Here is a 21,394-nt window from a genome sequence, read left to right on the forward strand (position 1 = left end):
GATGTGTGCTTCCTGTTCCAGTTTGTTTAGTCACAAGTACTGAATTAGATTTCTGTTGGCTGATTGTATTTATAATAAACAGGTTTTGTGCTTTGTTTAAATACATCAGGCTACTTAACCCTTGCATAGGCAGCTAAGGTAAAGGGGGTGGGAAGGGAAAGTTTACTCTCTGGCATCACTGTTTCTTTTGAGGTTAAAAAACAATTGCCAGAGAGATCACAGAAAGGTTAAAAGAGGGCTTGGCTGTTGCTTCTAAAACTAGTTTCTCTTTTGTTCCTTTTCTAGAAACTAGATGTAACTTCAGGTCAGAAGGGGTTGAAATGAGGCACTTATTTAACAAGCACAACTACTGTACTGATGAAACTGGATCAGAAAAGCTTGTGTGTTTCTCCTAGTGCAATATCTTCCTGTACTAATTCAAGCCATGCTATGCCTCAGGTGAGTACTATTGATTTGTTTTCCCTTTAAATCTACATCTCGATACTGAAAACCTACATTGTTTAATACCAGGGGGAAAGAAACCCATGATTTAACATTTTGTTCCTAAAGCGCTTTGTGCAGAGATAAAGCAGGTGACTCAGCAAATAGGTGGTTCCATTTTAGTGAGGGGATATATTCTCCCTTTCTGATACTCACATTGGAACTCCACCTTTTAAAAAATATACAAACATGGGGTGTCAAACAATACTTAAACTGTTTCCAAGTGTCTCTCTCATGCCAGCCTTTACATATCTTCAGGTTATCCTTGCCCCCGCCCCCGTCCCAGTCCCCCCGATTTTATTTTTTTTTATAAAGCAAAGATATCTGCACTCCTAAAACAACAGGAATGCTGCGCTGGCCTTGAGCCAGCAAAGGCTCTGAACAGGATAAAATTTCAGTGCAGATTTACGGGAAGTTGCTGGTGTCGGGAGTAAAAATCTGGTTTGGTGAGTTTAAGGGCAGGGAGTATACAAGAGACAACCTTGCTACTATGAGCAGGGAGAACAAGAGAGGGGGAAGAAAAAAAGAACACAGAGTTGAGACACTTAACATTTTCCTCTCACAAGTCACAGTATGTGCTCCTGAGTCCTGAGATATCGCAGGCTTTACCAAGCCAGTAGGCAGAAAGTAGGCTCTGGTAGGGCAATATCTTAGCTTAACTTTCATGCTTTATGTCTAGTCAGGAATTTAGTCTAAAAGAGTGCCTTCTGATTAGCACTCCTGTTTAGTACTTTGGAATGTGCAGCTTAGGTCAGTGAGAATCAAGGGTTTTAGCTTAGCTGGTATTACTAATTGCAAGTTTCTCTGCAGGCATTTCAGTGTTCAGAAACTCTAAACTGGCAGAGAGTGAAAGGAGGGGGTTAAACAGCATTGTAGGGAGTTGCTCAACACTCCTCATTTAGCAGAACATTAGAAAAAGTAAGAAGATGCATTCCTGCCCAGAAACTTTTTCTTCTCTGTGAATGGTGCTTAAGTGTAGAGACTGTCTTCAGAAACACAACACAGGTAGGTAAATTTTTGTGTTCACCTTGCTATCCCTGTGTCCTTACTGCAGGGTTTACTCTCTTGTGATTGTTTTAAGAACATGGTGGGACATAAGGTATTTTTGAAAAATTGTTTTATGTAATCTCTGTAAAAAAACAGAAACAAAACCACAAGTTGAACTAAGTTTTGATAAATCCTTTCAAGTGATTGAGCAATGGACTGGATTCTTTCTTTAAAAACTTGTAAGATTAGAGAGGAAACGAGAAATATCAACTAAGAGAAGACTGAAAAGTGATTTTTGGTACATACACTATTTCAGAAGCTAAGTTTAAAAGAGTATATACATCTTCATATCAAACAAATTCTAACATGCCAGTATCTTCTTATCTGATGAGTTAAATAGTGTTGAAGTAAATACATTTGTATTTGTTTTTAGTTAAAATCAGTCTGCGCAGAACATGTAGTGGTGACATAATTCTGATGGATGACAAATTACAAATTAACAGGGCAGCTAGCTGGGATCTCTGATTAGAGACATTAAAATGAAGAAAACAAGACTTTTCTAATAGCTATTTAAAAATAAAATACGTTATGGTAGATCTCACCTTCATATGCCTTTAGTTAGATTCATGTGTGATTAGATGAGGATTGTTGGGGCATGTCTCTCTCCCTATGCATGTAAAAAGAAACAGTTTGTTTTACAAATTAAAATTATACAGTTCATTTCCCATTGAGGCTTTAAAATAAAGATTGGGGCTAAAGTCACAGAATTTTAAAAGTTGGATATAGCAAAACGAGGGGTTAGATTCTGAAATCTGCCTTAAGTTCTACCTGTGCCACCCAGCTGAGGTCACAGGGCAGAACTTGGCCCCAGGGGCTAGTTTGAATCTAATAGTGGTTTCTTTATGAGCCTTCCAGTTTTATGTAATAATAATTTGGACAATCTTGCAATATTTCTTTACAAGTTTAATGCTGAGTTCACATGGTGGTCAGGGGGAGAAAAGAAAAAAGCATACATCAGGCTGTTGCAACAAATATGTAGCAAGTTGTTGTACTTTAGGACTATTGCCAGAGAGATATGCAACATTATATACTAAACATCTCCAAGTACTGCAGGTGCCAGATCATAAAGGTGAAAGATCACTTGTGGTATTAAGCAGAGCCTGGTATAAAATTGGAAAACTGAAGACAATGTGCACTCTTGAGAAAGGAAAATAAGATAACACCAGAAATATACTGCTATTCGGAGTTTATCTAACAGAGATTCATGTTTAAATTACTAACAAGGCTAAAAATCAAACTATACAGTCAAAATAACATTAGAGTCTGAAAAATAAATTAGGGGAAAACATTTTGCTTGTATTCTCAGTTTCTCTCCTGCTCTTATATTCAGTCACTGGGTCAGGTTCTTCTTTCACTCATGTTTTACCCCAAAGAAGTAACTTCATTGACTTCAATGTAGCTATTCCTGATTTACAATCTGTCTGAGATGAGAATTGGGCCCTCTCTTTTCCTCATATATCTTGGGATTTCAGACACACACAACAAGGCAGGCTAGCTTTGGCATGTAAATATGACTCCTAATAATATCTGTACCTTAATGTTCCAGTCCAGTCTGAAAAATCAATGTTGGATTAAAAAAATTAAAGGAATGTGCTGTAAATCAGCAAAGTATAAAATAACGTCAAACACTTTTGGATCAGAGTACTTATTTTAAGCAACTAAAATGGCAAATGTTTATGAAAATATTGTTTCAAGAAAAATTTTAACTAAGAGCCTGAGCCTGCCAGGAGGTCCATGCATGGAGCCCCATTGATTGCTGTAGGACTTTTCATAGGGTGCAGGAGTCCACCTGCATGGAGATTACTGCAGGATCATGGTTTCAGTCTGTGGCCCATGGCCATTCATATCTCTAATGGTTGGTGTTATAATTTGCTGTTCTACACATTGTACAGACGTTGAATTATGCTGATTCAATCATCACTGTCATATGATAGAAGCCTGTCTGTGAAAGCTGTATATGTGTCTGATATCAGGGAAATTCATAAGACTGCTCATGAGGATTTTTTAAATGTCTGCTGTACTTTCTCTGTTAACTAAAAGCAAGTGCTCAGATCTAGTTTGAGCTGGTTATCAATGTAAATATCTAATAACAAAAGTTAGATGGCACACTATTTAGAGCTGAACACTGTTAAAGCTATTCTGAACATACATATGCATGCTCATATTGGTTTAGCATAATGAGTTGTGGATGTATTTTTCTGGACTTTGGCAATTGTTATATTACACTTATCTGAATGTATAATTTCATCTCCCACTTTTATAAAATTCAAACTCTTTTCTCTGAGCGTGCATGACTGAGTTCTCAAATTAAGAATGATCCAAATGACTAAGAAGTATACTAAAAGTGTCTGCATTACTACCGACAAACAATAGTAGAGACTTAAGGGCCAAATCCTTTCCCTACTGAACACAGTGGGAGTATTGCAATTGATTTCTATGGGACCAAGGAAAAGGATTTGGCCCTTAGGGAGGAAATACATCTGCCAGGCCTTTACTTGTTAACTTTCAGGACATTTACATCTCAATATTGGAGACGAGTATAAAGCAAAAGCCCTAAGCTGAGCACCCCTTGACCTAAATTATACTCGGGTCACTGAGAACTGTGTTCCCATCTATCATTTTTCAATTTTCATGTTTCTAAAACTGACCAGTGCATGCTATACACTTGTAGTAAGGACACTGCTCATTGTCTTTCCCAGTAAGAGGCCTAAAAGAATATTTCTTTTCTGTTGTTATTTTTTTTAATAACATGGTTCTGGGTACACCTAGCTCCTGCCAAGATCAGGCACATCTTCTCAGTATCCTTGTCAAGACAATGTAGGCTTTGTATAGTTAAGACTTGCAAGAGATTGGTGACACAGTAAACTCAATAGAGCACAACTTATTAACTGCAAAGTCGACAGACAGCCTCATGTTTGGGGAATTTTTTGTTTGTTTTCTTTTTACATTTTAACCGCTGAAAATCATAGAGGAACTCTCTCTCAGGAGAGAGGACTTTTTTTTAGAATATACTTTTCACAAGATAATATTCAGACTCTATTTTTTATTTTTTACCTAGTTAACTTGCAGAAGATTTGAGAGGGGATACAGGCAAAGGTGGGATATTTTGGAGAATGAAGGGGTGAGACAAACTACAGATGCATCAGACTTATTTCAAATAGAATATTAAAGAGCCGTTCAGATAGTAACAATTTTCAGTCACTAACTAGGGATGCCAACTTTCTAATCACACAAAACTGAACATCTCAGCCCTGCCCAACCCCTTCCCAAGGTCCTGCCACACCCTGCCCCTTCTCTGAGGCTCCGCCCCTGCTTGTCCCATCCCCCCTCCCTCTGCCACTCGCTCTTCCCCACCCTCACTCACTTTCGCCAGGCTGGGGCATGGGGTTGGGGTGCGGGAGAGGGGTGAGGGCTCTGGCTGGAGGTGTGGGCTCTGGGGTGAGGCTGGGGATGAGGGGTTTGGGGTGCAGGAGAGGGCTCTGAGTGGGGCAAGCGGTTGGAGTGCAGGGGGTAGGGGTTCTGGGCTGGAGGTGCGGGCTCCAGGTGTGGCTAGAAATGAGGGGTTCAGGGTATGGGAGAGGGCTCTGGGCTGGGGTAGGGGATTGGTGTGGGGGGGATGAGGGCTCCAGCTGAGGGTGTGAGCTCAGGTGGAGCTGGGTATGAGGGGCTTGGGGTGCAAGGGAGAGCTCTGGGCTGGGACAGGGATGCAGGGTCACGATGGTGCTTACCGCATCTCCCAGGAAGTGGCTGCCAGGCCCCTGCAGCCCCTAGGTGCATGGGCAGCCAGTGAGGGTCTTCATGGTGCCCTCGTGCCTGCAGGCACCGCCTCTGCAGCCCCCTTTGGTGACGGTTCCTGATCATTGGGAGCCGCTTAGCCAGCACTCGGCAGCCACTTCTGGGAGCCCTGCGGAGCCAGGGCTGAGCTGTGGACTGGACTTTTAATGGCTCAGTTGGCAGTGCCTACTTGAGCTGCCAGGGTCTTTTTTTGCCCAGGCATTCTAGTTGAAAACTGTACACCTGGCAACCCTATCACTAACACACTGGGCTGGATTTAACTGACAACCCAGAAGCAGAAAGCTCTGATCCTATTTATTAAGCCCTGAAGTCATCTAGTCCCTCAACTGGATTTACTTTGTTGAAGCACCATCCCAATTGTAATGCATCTTACCGAATGAATGAGAAGAACTCCATGTACAGACCATGGAGCTAAAAAAGTTAAGGATCAAGTTTAGCTCTTTCCCACTTTATACAAACAATAGGGGCCTGATCACCCTCTCGTTTACACTGGTGTAAATTAGTAGTAACTCCACTGAAGTCAGTCTACTGTACTGATGCAAAACCTGTGTAAATGAGAAGGAGTATAAGCACTAAGTAGGAAGTAGAATGACTTGCTTCATCCAAGACAGGTTTAGGTTTGTCGGTGAGTAAACAGTAAAGCCAACTTGGATAAGTCACTGTATAAATAAAATATCTAGTTATCAGGGATGATCACAAAGCACTTTATAGAAATGTACTGAGATACACATAGGGATAATAAGAATACAGATACCTTTGGAGTGGAAATATCACCCATTTTACACCATCAATTACTTTTTTTTTAAGAGGGTAAATGAAACCCTCAGCAGCTCAGACTAGGCCCAGATGCCAGGGTTAATACATCCACTCTTGTGAAAAGTGCCAAGGCTGCTTTAATGACCACAAGATTTTCCCCCAACTAGCATTTTCTGAACCCTTGAAAAATCCATTTCCATCTAGACCTGCAGTAAACCTTTATACTTGCATGGACAAGTATGTTTAAAAACTGCAGAGTAGACCAACAATCCTGTGATTACTTATTAGCACTGTGTGAAACGCTGAATTTTCAATTCAGAGAGGATTAGACATATTTTGGTGTTTGTGTCCTGTGAGTATCACTGTGAGTTCGAGTCAAAGCAGAACTCCAGCAAAACCATGGGATTTAAGAGCTTTATTAGAGGTGAATCTGTACTGTGTAGTGTACAGTATATAGTACAGAATTGCTGGCTGCTATTGTCCCTTTGTTTGCTCCCCCAACTTTCTGTATGTACCCAGTGCCATAATGAGGGTAAGGCTAGTGAGGCACTTGCCTCGGGCGCGGAAAGTGAAGGGCACAGAAAGTCTCTCCTTCAGCGGCAATTCAGCAGCAAGTTCTTCCCTCTAAGAGGGACTGAGGGACCCGTCGCCGAATTGCTGCCAGTCATCAGCAAAGGAGAGGGGCGGCACATCCGACTCTTTGGCAGAAATTTGGCAGCGAGTCCTTCCCTTTGAGAGGAACCCACTGCCGAAGAGCTGGATGTGCCGCCCCTGTCCATTGCCTCGGGCACAAAAATCCCTAGTTATGGCTCTGTATGTATCCACCTGTTGCCTCTCTTCTTATACTTAGTTTGTAAGCTCCTTGGGACAGGGACTCTCTTTTTATTCTGTGTTGGAACAGTTCCTAGTACATTAGGGTCCTGGTCCATGACTGATGGTCCCAGGCACTACCTCAACACAAGTAATAATGGGCTGGGCTTTAATAAATAAGACGAGCTAAAGAGCCGTTTTTATTTTGATTAGAGATGGTTCGGATCTGGGTTCTATTTCATCCAAAATGCCAAGATTTGGATGGAAGGGGGAAGTCTGATAAACGGTTCTGATTTTTGGCCTCTCTCCAATCTGTGGGCCTGGGCTTCAGGCCTCCGTATGCAATATGTATACATAAAGAATCTGAAAACAGGAACCAGTTTTTTTGTTCCTTCCAAATACTCTAAACCATCCCTCCACTTTTAGTGCATATTTCCCTCCCGTGTCTTATCCATTTGCCATGTTGTACTTGCATGTGTAATGAGACAAACTATTTATGATGATGTTACGCTTCCCTATTTCCAGATCAAAGTATGATCTTTTGCAAAAACCTGGAAGCTAATTCTACCAGCACTTCATTTTTAAACCTGTCCTGGGTTAAGCACTAAAGATATACAAAGAACATTGATTTAACAACATTTATCTAGAATTTATTAATAATTTATATAGAATTAACAATTGTCTAGAAAGTAAGTGCCAGTGGACGATTCTTGTATTTTCAATCTTGGTATTTTTGAATTTTTTCCCAAACTCCAACCACAGCTGAAAGGATTCCCTCTGAAGTCACACACTAACTTTTCTGTATGTTATATACACACAATAGGTTTTAAATCAGTAGCTGAATGAAAAAGAAGAGAGGAATGAATGGGCCAGTAGTTGTAGCACAAGCTTTAGACCTGGGAAATCTGGGCTTAAGTCACTTCTCCACCACAGACTTCCATTGTGATCTTAGGCAAATCACTTAGGGTATGTCTACACTGGAATTTAAAGATCTGCAACTCACTCAGGCTAAGGGGCTTGGGCTAAGGGGCTGTTAAATTGCAATGTAGACATTCCAGCTTGGGCTGGAACCTGGGCTGTAAGATCCTGCTAGGTGGGAGGGTCCCAGAGCTTGGGCTGCCACCTGAGCCAGAATGTCTACACTGCAATTAAACAGTCCCGCAGCCCAAGCCTCATGAGCATGTGTCAGGTGGCATGGGCCAGCTGTGGATGTCCATTTGAAGTGTATAACATACCCGTAGTTTCTCTGTGCATCAGTTCCCCATTTGTAAAATGGGGATCATAGAACTTCCGTACTTCACAAGGGTGTTCTGAGGATAAATATATTAAAGATTGTGAGGTGCACAGAAATTATGGTAATGAGGGCCATATAAGCATAAAAAGCTCCACATAAACATTTATACCACGGGTGGCGACGATATCCGTGTGATAAACTGCATTTATCTTATACCTTTCTGTGGCTTTTCAGCACTATATGCCCCCTCATCTCTCTCTGCCAAGACTACTACTAACAGTCCAAATCTCTGAGCAGCTTTCAGACACCTTTAAGAATGTTAATATTTAAAGATGGTTTCCTTCTTTCCCCCTTCTTTCCTCCTTCCCCCCAAAATTATACTGCCTTGAGATTTAGGATGGGCAATGTTAAGTCCTAAACCAGCGACAGGTTAAAGGTCCAATGTCTCCTGCACTGTGAAGTGACAAATGCGTGTTTTATACTAGCGGTTCTCAAAGTGCGGTGACACCAAGGCTGAGACTCCAGACGTAGTTGCGTTGGTCAGGATTAGGGCCTTAAGCACTATATGTGGGATTTTCAAAAGCACCTGAGGGAGGTAGGCAGCCAGCTCCCACTGCAAGTCAGTGAGAGTTGGGTGCTGAACTCCTTTAGATGCTTTTAGAAATTTTGCCCTGTATCAAATGATCATTTTAGACTATGGGTTCTGCATGGGCACAGGGGTCCATGCACATGGACCCAGTGGTAGGTTTGGAAATTTGGACCCTAATCTAGAGAGGTGCTGAGCACCTGAAGAGATCTTTAAAAGCAGCAAAGAATCCTGTGGCACCTTATAGACTAACAGACGTTTTGGAGCATGAGCTTTCGTGGGTGAATACCCACTTCCTCAAATCCTAATAAAGTTGATAGGAATTGCAGAGTCTCAGCAAGGACGCAGCATGCTTCAAGATCAGACTCTCACACTACCCCTCATATTGTATATTACTTACACACACACGCGCACACACACTGTGACTACTTTGTTAAATATAGGAAATAGAGTGTAGAAATCCACTCTGTTCCACTGAGGGTTCCCCCCCCGATAGACAATTATTCATAAATTAAGTTGACATACCATTTACCTGAAATGAACCTGTGTTTTCACATTAGAAGGTAATGAATGGGATATTGGAAATATGATCTCTATTCATTTATTGTCCTACGTGCTATAAATATGGTACAGATTGATTTGGACCTTAATTTTTTTATATATAAACAGCCTTACAGTATTGAGTGTTTTGGCGGCGAAGTGATTAAATCAGAATCAGCAATGTTCAAATTGCTCCTACAGGGTGGGATTTGCATATTTGCTTGACATGAACGAGCCAACTTAACAGAAGGGGGGAAATGTGAGTCTAAACTTGTTTAATTCTGAATAGCGAAGGAAAGGGCTTTTAAAATATTTTTTTACAGACAAGTTAAGAGTACTGAATAGGAGTTGGGCCTCAGTCATTAGCAGTTAGAGATTATGTGATTGCAGACTCAGATGTATGTGTGTTGTTTAATACTTTCTCTCTGCTTTGCTGAATGGATATCGCAATTGGCATTTTGTTTATAATCAGACCCAATGATGAGGTACAAAGTTTCAGAATGGATGTTTTGTTCCTGAAAAAAAGTCTGTCCCTCTTGAAGTCAGTGGCAAAACTCTCAATGATTTAAATGGTGCAGGTTCAAACCCTTCGTATGCTAAACATACTTGACAAAATCCTCAGCTATGTAAATGGGCATAGCTCCATTCTTGTTTGTGTTTTGTTATAGTAGATCCCCATTGTTCTAGGCACTGTGTGCACAATGAAATGAGTCCCTGCCCCAACTAACTTGAAGTCAAGAGTCAGAAACAAGTCACTTAGGTAACCATTCAAACACTATTCATACCAAATAGTTGAAGATAGAGTCCAAGCAATTACTTCACAAATAAGATGAAATGCCATATATACCCCTCAAGTGTTCATTTAACAATTCTGAATAGTGAACACCTTCCTAAACACTATCGTGTGGATAGTTCACAAGCAGAAAAATGGGCAAAGTGCTCATGTAAATTACTCCCTAGGAACAGTTTACCCAGCTCTAATAGGGGAACAATTATTAAATTCTTCTCATGGTAAAGCACTGAGTTGGTGACCTTGATAGAAAGACAGAGAGTGATTTTTGTGAACTGTGGTATCAGAGGGCCTTTATAACAAATTATCATAATTTTTCCAAGTTTTGAGGCTTGATCCTGCATTCCAGGCATACTCAAATTCCCATTCACTTATGAATGGAAGTTCACAAAGAACATGGGATAGCTCCCTTGGTATCTGAGCCATTGTCTAAATAGAGGGGTTAGCCCTGATTTCAACCAACAGCAGATCACAGCAACCACCATAGCTGCGCTAGCACAACTCTCTAATGTAGACAAGGAAAACCACAATCTACACTGGTTTGAAACTTACACACTATGGGTATGTCTACATCTACAATTTTGCAGCGCTGGTTGTTACAGCTGTATTAGTACAGCTGTATAGGGCCAGCGCTGCAGAGTGGCCACACTTACAGCAACCAGCGCTGCAAGTGGTGTTAGATGTGGCCACACTGCAGCGCTGTTGGGCGGCTTCAAGGGGGGTTTGGGGGATGCGAGAGCAAACCGCGGGGAAGCAGGTCTCCTTCCCCGGTTTGCTCCAGTGTTCCCCGAACCCCCCTGCAAGCAGGTCTCCTTCCCCGCGGTTTGCTCTCGCGTTCCCCGAACCCCCGTGCAAGCAGGTCTCCTTCCCCGCGGTTTGCTCTCGCGTTCCCCGAACCCCCCCTGCAAACCGCGGGTAAGGAGACCTGCTTGCTCGGGGGTTCGGGGAACGCGAGAGCAAACCGCGGGGAAGGAGACCTGCTTGATTACCAAAGAGGCTTCCTCAGGTATGCTGGGATACCTGCTTATTCCACGGAGGTCAAGAAAAGCACTGGTAAGTGTCTACACTTGATTACCAGCGCTGGATCCTCTACACCCGAGACAAAACGGGAGTACGGCCAGCGCTGCAAACAGGGAGTTGCAGCGCTGGTGATGCCCTGCAGATGTGTACACTTCCTAAGTTGCAGCGCTGTAACCCCCTCACCAGCGCTGCAACTTTGTGATGTAGACAAGCCATATGCTGATTACTGGCCTCCGATGGCTGAAATCAGGGCTAAACCCCAGTGTACATGTACTCTGCAAGTCATCTTATTTTTTTACAGTTAGGCGATCTTAATACCTTTTATATTATTTCTCTTTTTGGATTTTTTTTTATTTTTAGTATTCTAACAATGTTGTTGTTGTTTAGTTTATTTCTTAATGCCTATAAGTTTCCTGCACTTATAGTCAATTTTTATGAAGAATTGTGGGAATACTTAGAGCTGTAAATTAGTGCCCTTTGCAGTTTTTTTAACAGAAGGAGTTAAATGAAACTATTTCTAATCTCTTTATCCTTGTCACACCACTCTGCTATGCAGTAATACACCAAAGAATTTCCAGAAAGCAAAGGTTGGTGACTTAAAGTAGCTCCCTCCCTGGCTAAAAAAAAAAAATATTCATAGTATAAATTCATGTTCTTTTCTATTTGGTGCTGAAAGTTTGTTATGCTTGTGGGTAAAGAAACCTTAAATGCAAAGGAGCTCGAGGCAGGAGAAAGACTGGAGCAGAAAAATGGAACTCTTTCTCATTTTTTATTAAAAGTGAATCCAAACAAACGATTCCCCTCTGAAAGTTAGATCAGGTTTTGAAATGCTGAAAATAAGACATTTTATAGGGAGATATCAATGGCACATTGCTAATCCCTGGCAGAGAGGTAAGCTGCAAAACAAATAGCAGTATGTCCTTGAGTGCATCAGAGTTATGTGCTAGACAGGTTTTCATTTTTTACTGTATTACATAATATCAGCATACTCATAAGGACACGTAGCATCTGAACGGCCCTTTCATTACTGGACAAGATCCTGCTCCTATTCAAAGCCAGGCAGTACTCTCATGGACTTCAACGGGACCTGGCTCTTTTTCCATATTGGATTCTACCATAGCCTGCTAAAAGCTGGACAGCAGTTTTCTAGAATGTCATCCTTCTTCCACTCTTTCCCTGCTCGCCCCAGCCTCCTCCCTCCCCAGGCCCACTCACTCATCCACACACACCACTACTGAAGTCACATAGCAACTGATGGTATTTGCAACCTGCCTGCTCCCCCCTTTTTTACTTAAATAGGGGCCCAGTTATTACTTAACTTTGAGATATTCAAGGCAAAATGCATATTGATTTTCTTGGCACACAGTAGTTACTAATCTTACTGAAGTTGCATGTGTAGGTGGTATTCTGCTTAAAAACAAACATATAAAAACGTAAAATGTGGGTGGAGGTGAAACTGTGGCTGCTACTATTCAATGCATTTGTGTCATCATAAATCTCTCTCTCTTCTATTATGCAACAAGCTAGAAATCTACAGATTACTTGAATCATCCTTTTGTCAACGGACCAAAAACTGTGTGGATTAATGCTTATATCATATTAGCAAGATCCTTATATACCAAATTTATATTTCATACCAGCACCAGCCCACACTGACATGATGAAATGTACCAACAGAGAAAGATGTATTTTTCCTAACACTACATAAAATCAGTATCTCTCAGCTTCCCTCCTTCTGCTCCGCCTCCCTGGTGATCCTATTTAAATCCAGAGCAATGTCACTGAATATAGTACAACACTCTCTTTCAACAAAGTTTCCCTGAGTAACTCTGGCAAATGATATGTCATAGTAAAAGTGCACCTGCATGAATTATTCAAAAGAATTAGTTTTTCTAAACATACTTTTTTACTGGCAACTCGGGTTTCCATGGGACCATAATTTATTTCAGAGCCAGCGGTATCATATATTGGCAGAATAGGCAGACTCCTAAAATTGCAAAATATTAGGAGCAGCAAAATGTTTATGGACAGCTTTTTAAATGACATCCATACCCAACACCTCCCATTTTAGGCACCAAAAAAAGTGGCCGGATTTTAAAAAATACTCAGCAATTCCAAATGTTCTCATCCTCCCTAAAGCAGTAGAACAATAGCACATATATAACATGCCCAGACGTCCCAAAAACTCTAGCTATAGAACTCATGCCATGATTCTAGGACTTAACTAGGATCCTGTTTCCATGGGGAGCAGTATGGCTGAATGAAGTAGAATAGAAATTTGTTACAATATTCCTACATATCTGATCATTCTCTTCTAAATTTCCACAGATCATGGATAGGGTCAGTGAGCCTTGTCCACTAGATTTATTTTGGGTGGTGGGAGAGGGGTTTAGTTATCTATTTTTGTTCTCTGTTGTCTCTGTTTATTCCTTACTGGCACTGGAAATGCACTTCAGTTCACTATTGCTCCTTCAAGGTCACCAGTGTCAGATATACATGCTTAATGCATCCTGATTCAAATAAGAGCGTGACTCGTCAGTTCAGGAATTATTACCTAGACAGCAGAAGTAAATCTTTCTAAACTGGGACTTTGGCAGAACAGGACAAAAACCTTGGAAATTTTGGGATCTCTGCTCCACAAGTCATCTGGAGCTCTGAAGGAGCAAGGCAGAGTAATAAGTGACAGCAGAGGACAATGCTGAGTGTTGCGGGTTGCCTGCTGAGCTGGACTGCCTCACTTGGGAATTGGCTCATGAATTTATGAGTGGGAATAAGACACTGGTGTGTTGGGAGACCATGAAGTTCTATTTTTGTTGTAGTTCTTTGGCAGGGTGGGAATGCTAAGTGGGTACAATACATTGGTAGAATTACATTCCATTTAGCTGTTACCTACCCTGGTCAGGGCAGCTCTTGAAGCAATCCACTCCCAAAGGAACCAAAAGGTTAGTTTGGTTCTGAGTCACACACACACACCTAAAATAAACTGGGTTGTTTTTTTTAACAACCGGGACCTAACTGAAAGTAAAAACATAATGTGGTTAAAAATCACAGACTCCATAGCTGGTAAATATAATATTAATGAGGCTTTATGTTATTCTTCAATCTGTTAACAATAGACAAATATTATGTAAACCAGTGGTTCTCAAACTTTTATACTGTCAACCCCTTTCACATAGCAAGTGTCTAAGTGCGACCCCCCCCTTATAAATTAAAAACACATTTGTATATATTTCACACTATTATAAATGCTGGAGGCAAAGCGCGGTTTGGGGTGGAGGCTGATAGCTCACGACTCCCCATGTAATAACCTTGTGACCCCCTGATTGGTCCTGACCGCCAGTTTGAGAACCCCTGATGTAAACCAAATGATGGCCTGATATTTCAGGTATTATATGAGATCACGTACTGAAATGCCTGCTGATTTGTGATGGTTAAATATTCTTTGCTTCAAATGTTACTGGAAGGTGAGAATACTAAGAAAGGGTAGGAATTACACTGTACTACCATTTTGATTGGGGCTCCTAGATCCTATGGTAATACATAATAATAATAGTTTTGATATTAAAGATCAAACAACTTTAATCAAGGTTGCTGAAATATTCAAAACGAAGATCTCAGTATGCAAAATGAGTTATTCCCTTCTTAGATGGAAGTGTTAAACTTTGTAAAGCTTGTCAAAGGTTCATCTGAGGAAGGTATTTTTTCCTAAGAAATATACCAGTTGATTTACTGTCTTCCTGTTAATTCTCAAATGATAAAAATGCTCTGGGTTCAATAGCAAGATTTTTTTAATTTGCCAGATTAATGTCATCATCCACCAACTTCACAGAAACCTGCTAACAGTAACAAATTTTAAAATTAATAGCAACAACTTTATTTCCTACTTATATCTAGTTTAACTAACGTGAAAACATCTAATCCTCTTAGTTTTTATACTTTCACAAACAGGGATTTGTTTGATTAAAAACTTTTAATTAGTCCAATCACATGGAGTAAGTATTTAACAACTCCAAGGCAAACCTATTACAGACATCAGAAGTGCCTCTCACATCCAATTTCTAGAGCTTAATTCTAGGACCCTTTAACCATAGGCTAAAGAACTTGCATAGCAGGGAAGGTGAATGCTAACCCAGTTTTTCTGGATAAGTGGGTAACATTCCTCAGAGGTAGCACCCTCACCTCCAGAGATAATATTGGCATCTTTTGCTTGCCTCCATTATGTGCTCTCTAACTAAGGTAATATCTCACTTTGTGTATTGAAAAACACAACTAAAGAGAGTAATAATCTTCTCACAGATTTGATGGCATTGTAGAAGAGCTGAGTGAGGTTACTGAGGCAGCTGATCACATTAAAACCATGGGGTGCTGAACCTACTGAACTTTTGAGCACAGTAGCGTAAACTCAAAATCAAGACTCCACAGTGAGTTTACAGGTGTTAACATAGAAAGTGTGGGGTCACCCCTACAGAAAAGAAGGCGAGGCTGGAAAAGGAATGCTAATCAGCAAATGGCCATGGATTTCGTAGTGAGTGAAACCAGATAAGAAAGGAATAGTTGATATAAAAGGAAAAAATAGTTACAGTAAAAAAGGCAGTGCAAATGTTTGCATAATGGGCTAAATGTGTACATTTATTTGTATCCCAATTAAATTCTAGAGGTGTCAGTCAAATCAACAGACTGATTCACTTTTGTATTGCTTTTATAGGATTTTCACTTGCTTTGGAAATCAAAGATGTGAAAATGGGGTACAATTCAAATGCAAGTAAATTAGAAAGTATGCAAACCTGAATCTGTGGAAATCATACACACAGTGAATATAGATTTGTGTCTAGTACAGTGCAAAGAGCATCATTAGCAGTCAGTAATAATAATGGTACTAAGGTATGATTTCAGCACATGCACTTCAGCCCTCACCCTACGGATCCATCTCCCAAAAATGTAAAGGGCCTGATTCTCAAAGGGCAAAAACAAGCTGTAAAGCTGCCATGACAGAGGAGTTCTGGGCTGATATACAGAGGATCTGCATGTATGGGAGATGGGGCCAGCCAGTGGCAGTACAATTACAAATATAGCTGAGCAGCCAGTGCTGCAGGGGTGATAAATAGCGCTGGTATTCCCATGGATTTCTGTGAGAAGTGGCAGCCATGCTCCTTGAATATTCCTCTCTGCTACTAACCCAGCCATCAGCAAGGGTGGATGCAATAGAACATGAAGTACGCAAAGGCCATAGCCTGCAGTGTTCCCTCTAATATTTTACATCCATGTGCGGAATGAATTTTGTTATGTGCATCAGTATGGAGGTGATGTGTGATGGGGGTGGGGCCGAAGGGTTTGGGAGGGGGCTCAGGGCTAGAGCAGAGGGTTGGGGTGTGGGGGGTGAGGGCTCTGGCTGGGGTTGGAAAGTGTATCAGAGGCAGAGGTGCCATGGAGAAATCTGTCTGCAACCCCTCTCTACCATGGCATCAGAACCAAGCCAGGGCACCCCACACATTGGCAGGGCCAGGTGATGCATTTCTCAGACAGTCTCTATTAGCAGGGATTTTAGGGAGTCCTGGCCAGAATGTAAAACTGCCCCTTCCTCAGGCAGAATCCCAAAGGAAGGGTGGCAATGGTATCAGTTTGTGTCCTTTCCCAGAGTGAATCCTCCTCTGCATAGACAATAAGCAATTGGAAACCCCTGTGCCTACAGGAGTAAATCTGCCTGCTTTTGTGTAAGTATATGACTTCTTAGTACCACACATTTCTTCTTGATGGGAATTGCCATTAAAAATGTAATCTGACAAATTAGAAGAACTCCACTTTCTGGCTGGCTTTCCTAGTTGAGTTGAAAGTGAACAGGAGTAAAATAAAAATCAGGCAGAATAACTTGAGAAGAGAAAGAGAAATTATGATAGGGAGCATAACTGAAAAGCTAAATAATGAATCTAAATAATTCCTTCAATGGCACATGGTTCAGATATTGTAACTCACGAAGAAAAATGGACTAGAAACTTGCCTCTATAAAGAAGCAAGAAGAGAACAATTATGGGAATTTCATTATGAGGTTATCTATTAAATCAGTGAATACAAAGTCAATGAAATAGGTATCACAGGGAAGACTAGGTTGAACAAATAGTGACAGGGAAGATGCATGATAATAGAACTGATACCAAAAGCAATCTCAGACCAGAGAGCAAAGCTTTAAAGACACAATAGAGGTAATTCAACATCCATTGAGTAGATGATGTGTGGACTAGACTTGGATCAAGACAAACACATTTGGTGGAGAAATGTTCACTCAAATTTAAAAAAGAAATTTGTTTCATTCAAGTGACTGCCCTTCTTCCATTTGCCTTCTGTGAATATTCATGCAACATCGTTTTGCTTACTCTAGCTCCCCTGGAGAGCAAATGTTAGGCCTTCACCTTAAATAATTGCATCAGAAGCACTATATTCTGTGTGGGATGAGACACTGCTTGATCCAGATTCCCTAGAATTCTTTGCGAGGGTCCAGAGAGAAAGGCAGTCAAACAAGCCAAAAAAGGATCTAAACCTTCATCTTCACAATTCGATCATGCACACGCACTCAACTGCTTTGTGTGAATGTGACCAAATAAAGTTTATATTCTAAACCCAAACACCACTGGCAACTTTAACATCAAGATTGGAGGCTTTCCTAAAACATATTCTCTAGGAATCGTTTTGGGGCTATTCTATAGTTTGTGTTATGCAGGAGGTCAGACTATATGATCACAATGGTCTCTTCTGGACTTGGAATCTATGAATCCCCACAGTAATCTAATTTTTATACCAATGATGCTTTACATAGTACAGCCCCAAAAGGACATTTAATATTTTCTAAATTTCCCCTAGTCTTCTTGCTGTGGTTGAAACCCTTCCCTGTGCAGAAGGCCAACACAAAATGTATGCACTACTTAAATGGGGAATGTGCTGGCCCTCTGCATGGGGATGAATTTCACCTTGAGAGACATAAAGCCCAAGTGGCTTCATTAAACCTTCCTCCTGATTTAATAGTTATGCTCATCCAATCAGAGCACTGAAATAATACCATGTAACTTACGCAAGCAATCACACCTAACCAATACACTTCAGATTTCAGTAATAAATAGTTGCAGTGAACTGTATGTGATCAATCCATACAGTAAAATATGGACCATATTCCTTTATAAATCCACTTTTAATATCCGTCAGTACACTATAGCATAACTGCAACTGTTCTTTAGGCTAAATTTGCTATATGGTACAGCAATCAATTGTAAGCAGAAAAGTACTAACAAATTCAACCACGTCAGGGAGAGGTAGGAACACTCGTGTATAGAAAAGAATTTGACCAGGATAATGCTAAAAGATCATCAGCAGCAGAAATTGAAATTTTAGGTGGAAATATTATCATAGGATTCAGGGACAAGATTAAAAAAAAGATTTTTCCAAATCTATCACCTGTAGGATTTTTTTTAAAAATTATTTTAGAAGTAAAGGGAAGTAGATGCTCTAATAAAGAAGAGCGTGAGAGAGAATAAGAACATGACAAGAAAAGGACGAATCTTTAAAACAAGCAGGTAAAGAAACTGGAAGGGAAAGAAGAAAGATGGAAAGTTTGTTTAAAAACTGATGGGAGAAAGAAGGGAAGGGCTGGGGGATTCATCACAGGATGAGGAAGGCAAGACAGCTGAAAATGATGACAGGGACAGAAGTATAATGAGGAAAGGAAAGTGGTAGAAGACATAGAAAATAAGTATGTTAAGGAATGGAGAAAGAGAAACAAGAAGGCAAGAAAGCAAAGAAAAATAAGAAAGGGAAGAAGGTTTTGAGGATAAAAAACAAACTGAAGCTGAGCTGGAGGATGGATCTGGAGATTTTTAGGGTAGGGAACCCTTCACCTTCAGGCTGCCAGTTCAAAGCCAGCCCACGTTAGCTGTTACAATCTGATGACTGTTAGATGGCCTTCATAGATTGATGGGCTGGCTTTACCTTACAAAATCCACCAGTTAGCACTGTTTTACAGAATCAAAAAGGTGGCAAATGCTCTGCCTAGAAGGTAAGCATCGCAGGGCTTGTCTACATCACAAAGTTGCAGCGCTGGTGAGGGGGTTACAGCGCTGCAACTTAGGAGGTGTACACATCTGCAGGGAATCACCAGCGCTGCAACTCCCTGTTTGCAGCGCTGGCCGTACTCCCGTTTTGTCTCGGGTGTAGAGGATCCAGCGCTGGTGATCCAGCGCTGGTAATCAAGTGTAGACACTTACCAGCGCTTTTCTTGACCTCCGTGGAATAAGCAGGTATCCCAGCATACCTGAGGAAGCCTCTGGTAATCAAGCTGGTCTCCTTCCCCGGTTTGCTCTCGCGTTCCCCGAACCCCGAGCAAGCAGGTCTCCTTCCCTGCGGTTTGCAGGGTGGTTCGGGGAACGCGAGAGCAAACCGCGGCGAAGATGGTCTCCTTCCCCGGTTTGCTCTCGCGTTCCCCGAACCCCCGAGCAAGCAGGTCTCCTTTCCTGCGGTTTGCTGGGTGGTTCCGGGAACGCAATAGCAAACCGCGGTGAAGCTGGTCTCCTTCCCCGGTTTGCTCTCGCGTTCCCCGAACAAGCAGGTCTCCTTCCCTGCGTTTGCTGGGTGGTTCCGGGAACGCGATAGCAAACCGCGGCGAAGCTGGTCTCCTTCCCCGGTTTGCTCTCGCGTTCCCCAAACCCCCGAGCAAGCAGGTCTCCTTCCCTGCGGTTTGCCGGGTGGTTCCGGGAACGTGATAGCAAACCGCGGCCAAGCTGGTCTCCTTCCCCGGTTTGCTCTCGCGTTCCCCGAACCCCCCTTGAAGCCGCCCAACAGCGCTGCAGTGTGGCCACATCTAACACCACTTGCAGCGCTGGTTGCTGTAAGTGTGGCCACTCTGCAGCGCTGGCCCTATACAGCTGTACTAATACAGCTGTAACAACCAGCGCTGCAAAATTGTAGATGTAGACATACCCTCAGTGTTGATGCAACAGAAAAATCAGTAATACTCTCCATTTGTTTGCAGAAGTTCAGCCATTTCTACTTTTTAGAAAATATATGTAGAGCTTCTTAGCATACGCACAACCTGCCTCAGGTGGCACATGACAGGATTCATCACCGAATTTGGTCCACTGGTTGGATCATTAGCTTCCCCAGCTTGGGCCAGGTACTGATGGGAATTGCAGCATAAACACTGAACCATGCCCCCATATGTAGCACTGAGACTTGTCTTCATTCATTCATTCATTCTCCGGCTTATGGAGAATAAAGTGCCCACTTTGGATCACCCATTTCCAGAGAGCCTGGTCTCCTGCCAGTGTAGTGCTCTATATTAAGGCTGAGACAGGCAAGGTCAGCAGCCACACCATCCCTCCAGTGTGTGTGAGGCCATCAGCAAAGTCTTTCCATCCAGCTTTTGTTGGATCTACTACATAAAGCTGGTGGGCTTGTACTAGGGTGACCAGATGTCCCGATTTTATAGGGACAATCCTGATTTTTGCGTCTTTTTCTTATATAGGCTCCTATCACCCCCCACCCTCTGTCCCGATTTTTCACATTTGCTGTCTGGTCACCCTAGCTGGTATAGACTCCTGCATACAGAGCAGAAAGCCAAGCCACTTGAGCCAGTGTTGAGTCAGTGGAGAACACATTGGAGGTTGGTTGGTCTGATGCCTGACATTCTCATTCATAACATGATAAAACCACTATATGACTTCAATATGTCACATAGAAAACATCCAGCAGCCACATGTGTGTCTCTGTGGTGGCCCAGGTTTCAGAACCATACAAAAGGACAGAAGCCACTGCTGCTTCACAAGTATGCATCTTAATATGAATTATATGTGGTGCTAATTCTACAAAGATTCCCAAAAAGTGTGTGTAATACCCTTAACCTGGTGTTGGGATGCTTATGTTTGACCATCAATACGGCCTCTACAAATCATGCTGGTGAAGATATACAGATGACCTTATGATGACCTCACACTGATGTAAATCAGAAATAACTCCACTGAAGCCAGTGGAATTTCACTGGTATAGAACTAGTGAGATTAAAATGGTGTCTGTCTTGCTCACTTTATTATGATGAGAAATGAACCTGAACATAAAATGAAATGGTTCATCAGCACAGCTTGTGATGACCTAATTTTATAACACATTCAGTGTTTCAGGAAAGCTAAGAAAAAATGGAATAGCTGAAGTCTTGTAGTACTCTGCTGACTGAACAGAACTTTCCACTTGAGGATGCAAAACCCAACACCAAGAATGGTTTCAACATTGCCAATCAACATTCAAAAGCCATGAGTCAGACCCCCAAAAATCATGGGGTTAGCTTAAAAGATCAGGAGATTTT

At 41.7% G+C, this 21,394-nt stretch overlaps 1 protein-coding gene across 4 annotated transcripts in view; it reads left to right on the top strand.

The window, feature by feature from the left end:
- Positions 1 to 304: 304 nt before the first annotated feature.
- RBM47 (RNA binding motif protein 47) overlaps positions 305 to 21,394 on the top strand; it is a 110,841-nt gene continuing 89,751 nt past the window's right edge. Inside the window, exon 1 of one of the 4 annotated variants that reach the window (XM_050947682.1) lies at positions 305 to 438. In XM_050947682.1, the coding sequence (XP_050803639.1) occupies positions 425 to 438 (14 nt within the window). In that variant the 5' untranslated portion in view covers positions 305 to 424. Of the gene's footprint in view, positions 439 to 921; positions 1,486 to 21,394 lie in introns of those variants that run through there. The other 3 variants (XM_050947684.1, XM_050947683.1, XM_050947689.1) reach the window with 3 other exon arrangements.

Source organism: Gopherus flavomarginatus, chromosome 3 (assembly GCF_025201925.1).
Source record: "Gopherus flavomarginatus isolate rGopFla2 chromosome 3, rGopFla2.mat.asm, whole genome shotgun sequence".
Lineage (NCBI taxonomy): Eukaryota > Metazoa > Chordata > Testudines > Testudinidae > Gopherus > Gopherus flavomarginatus.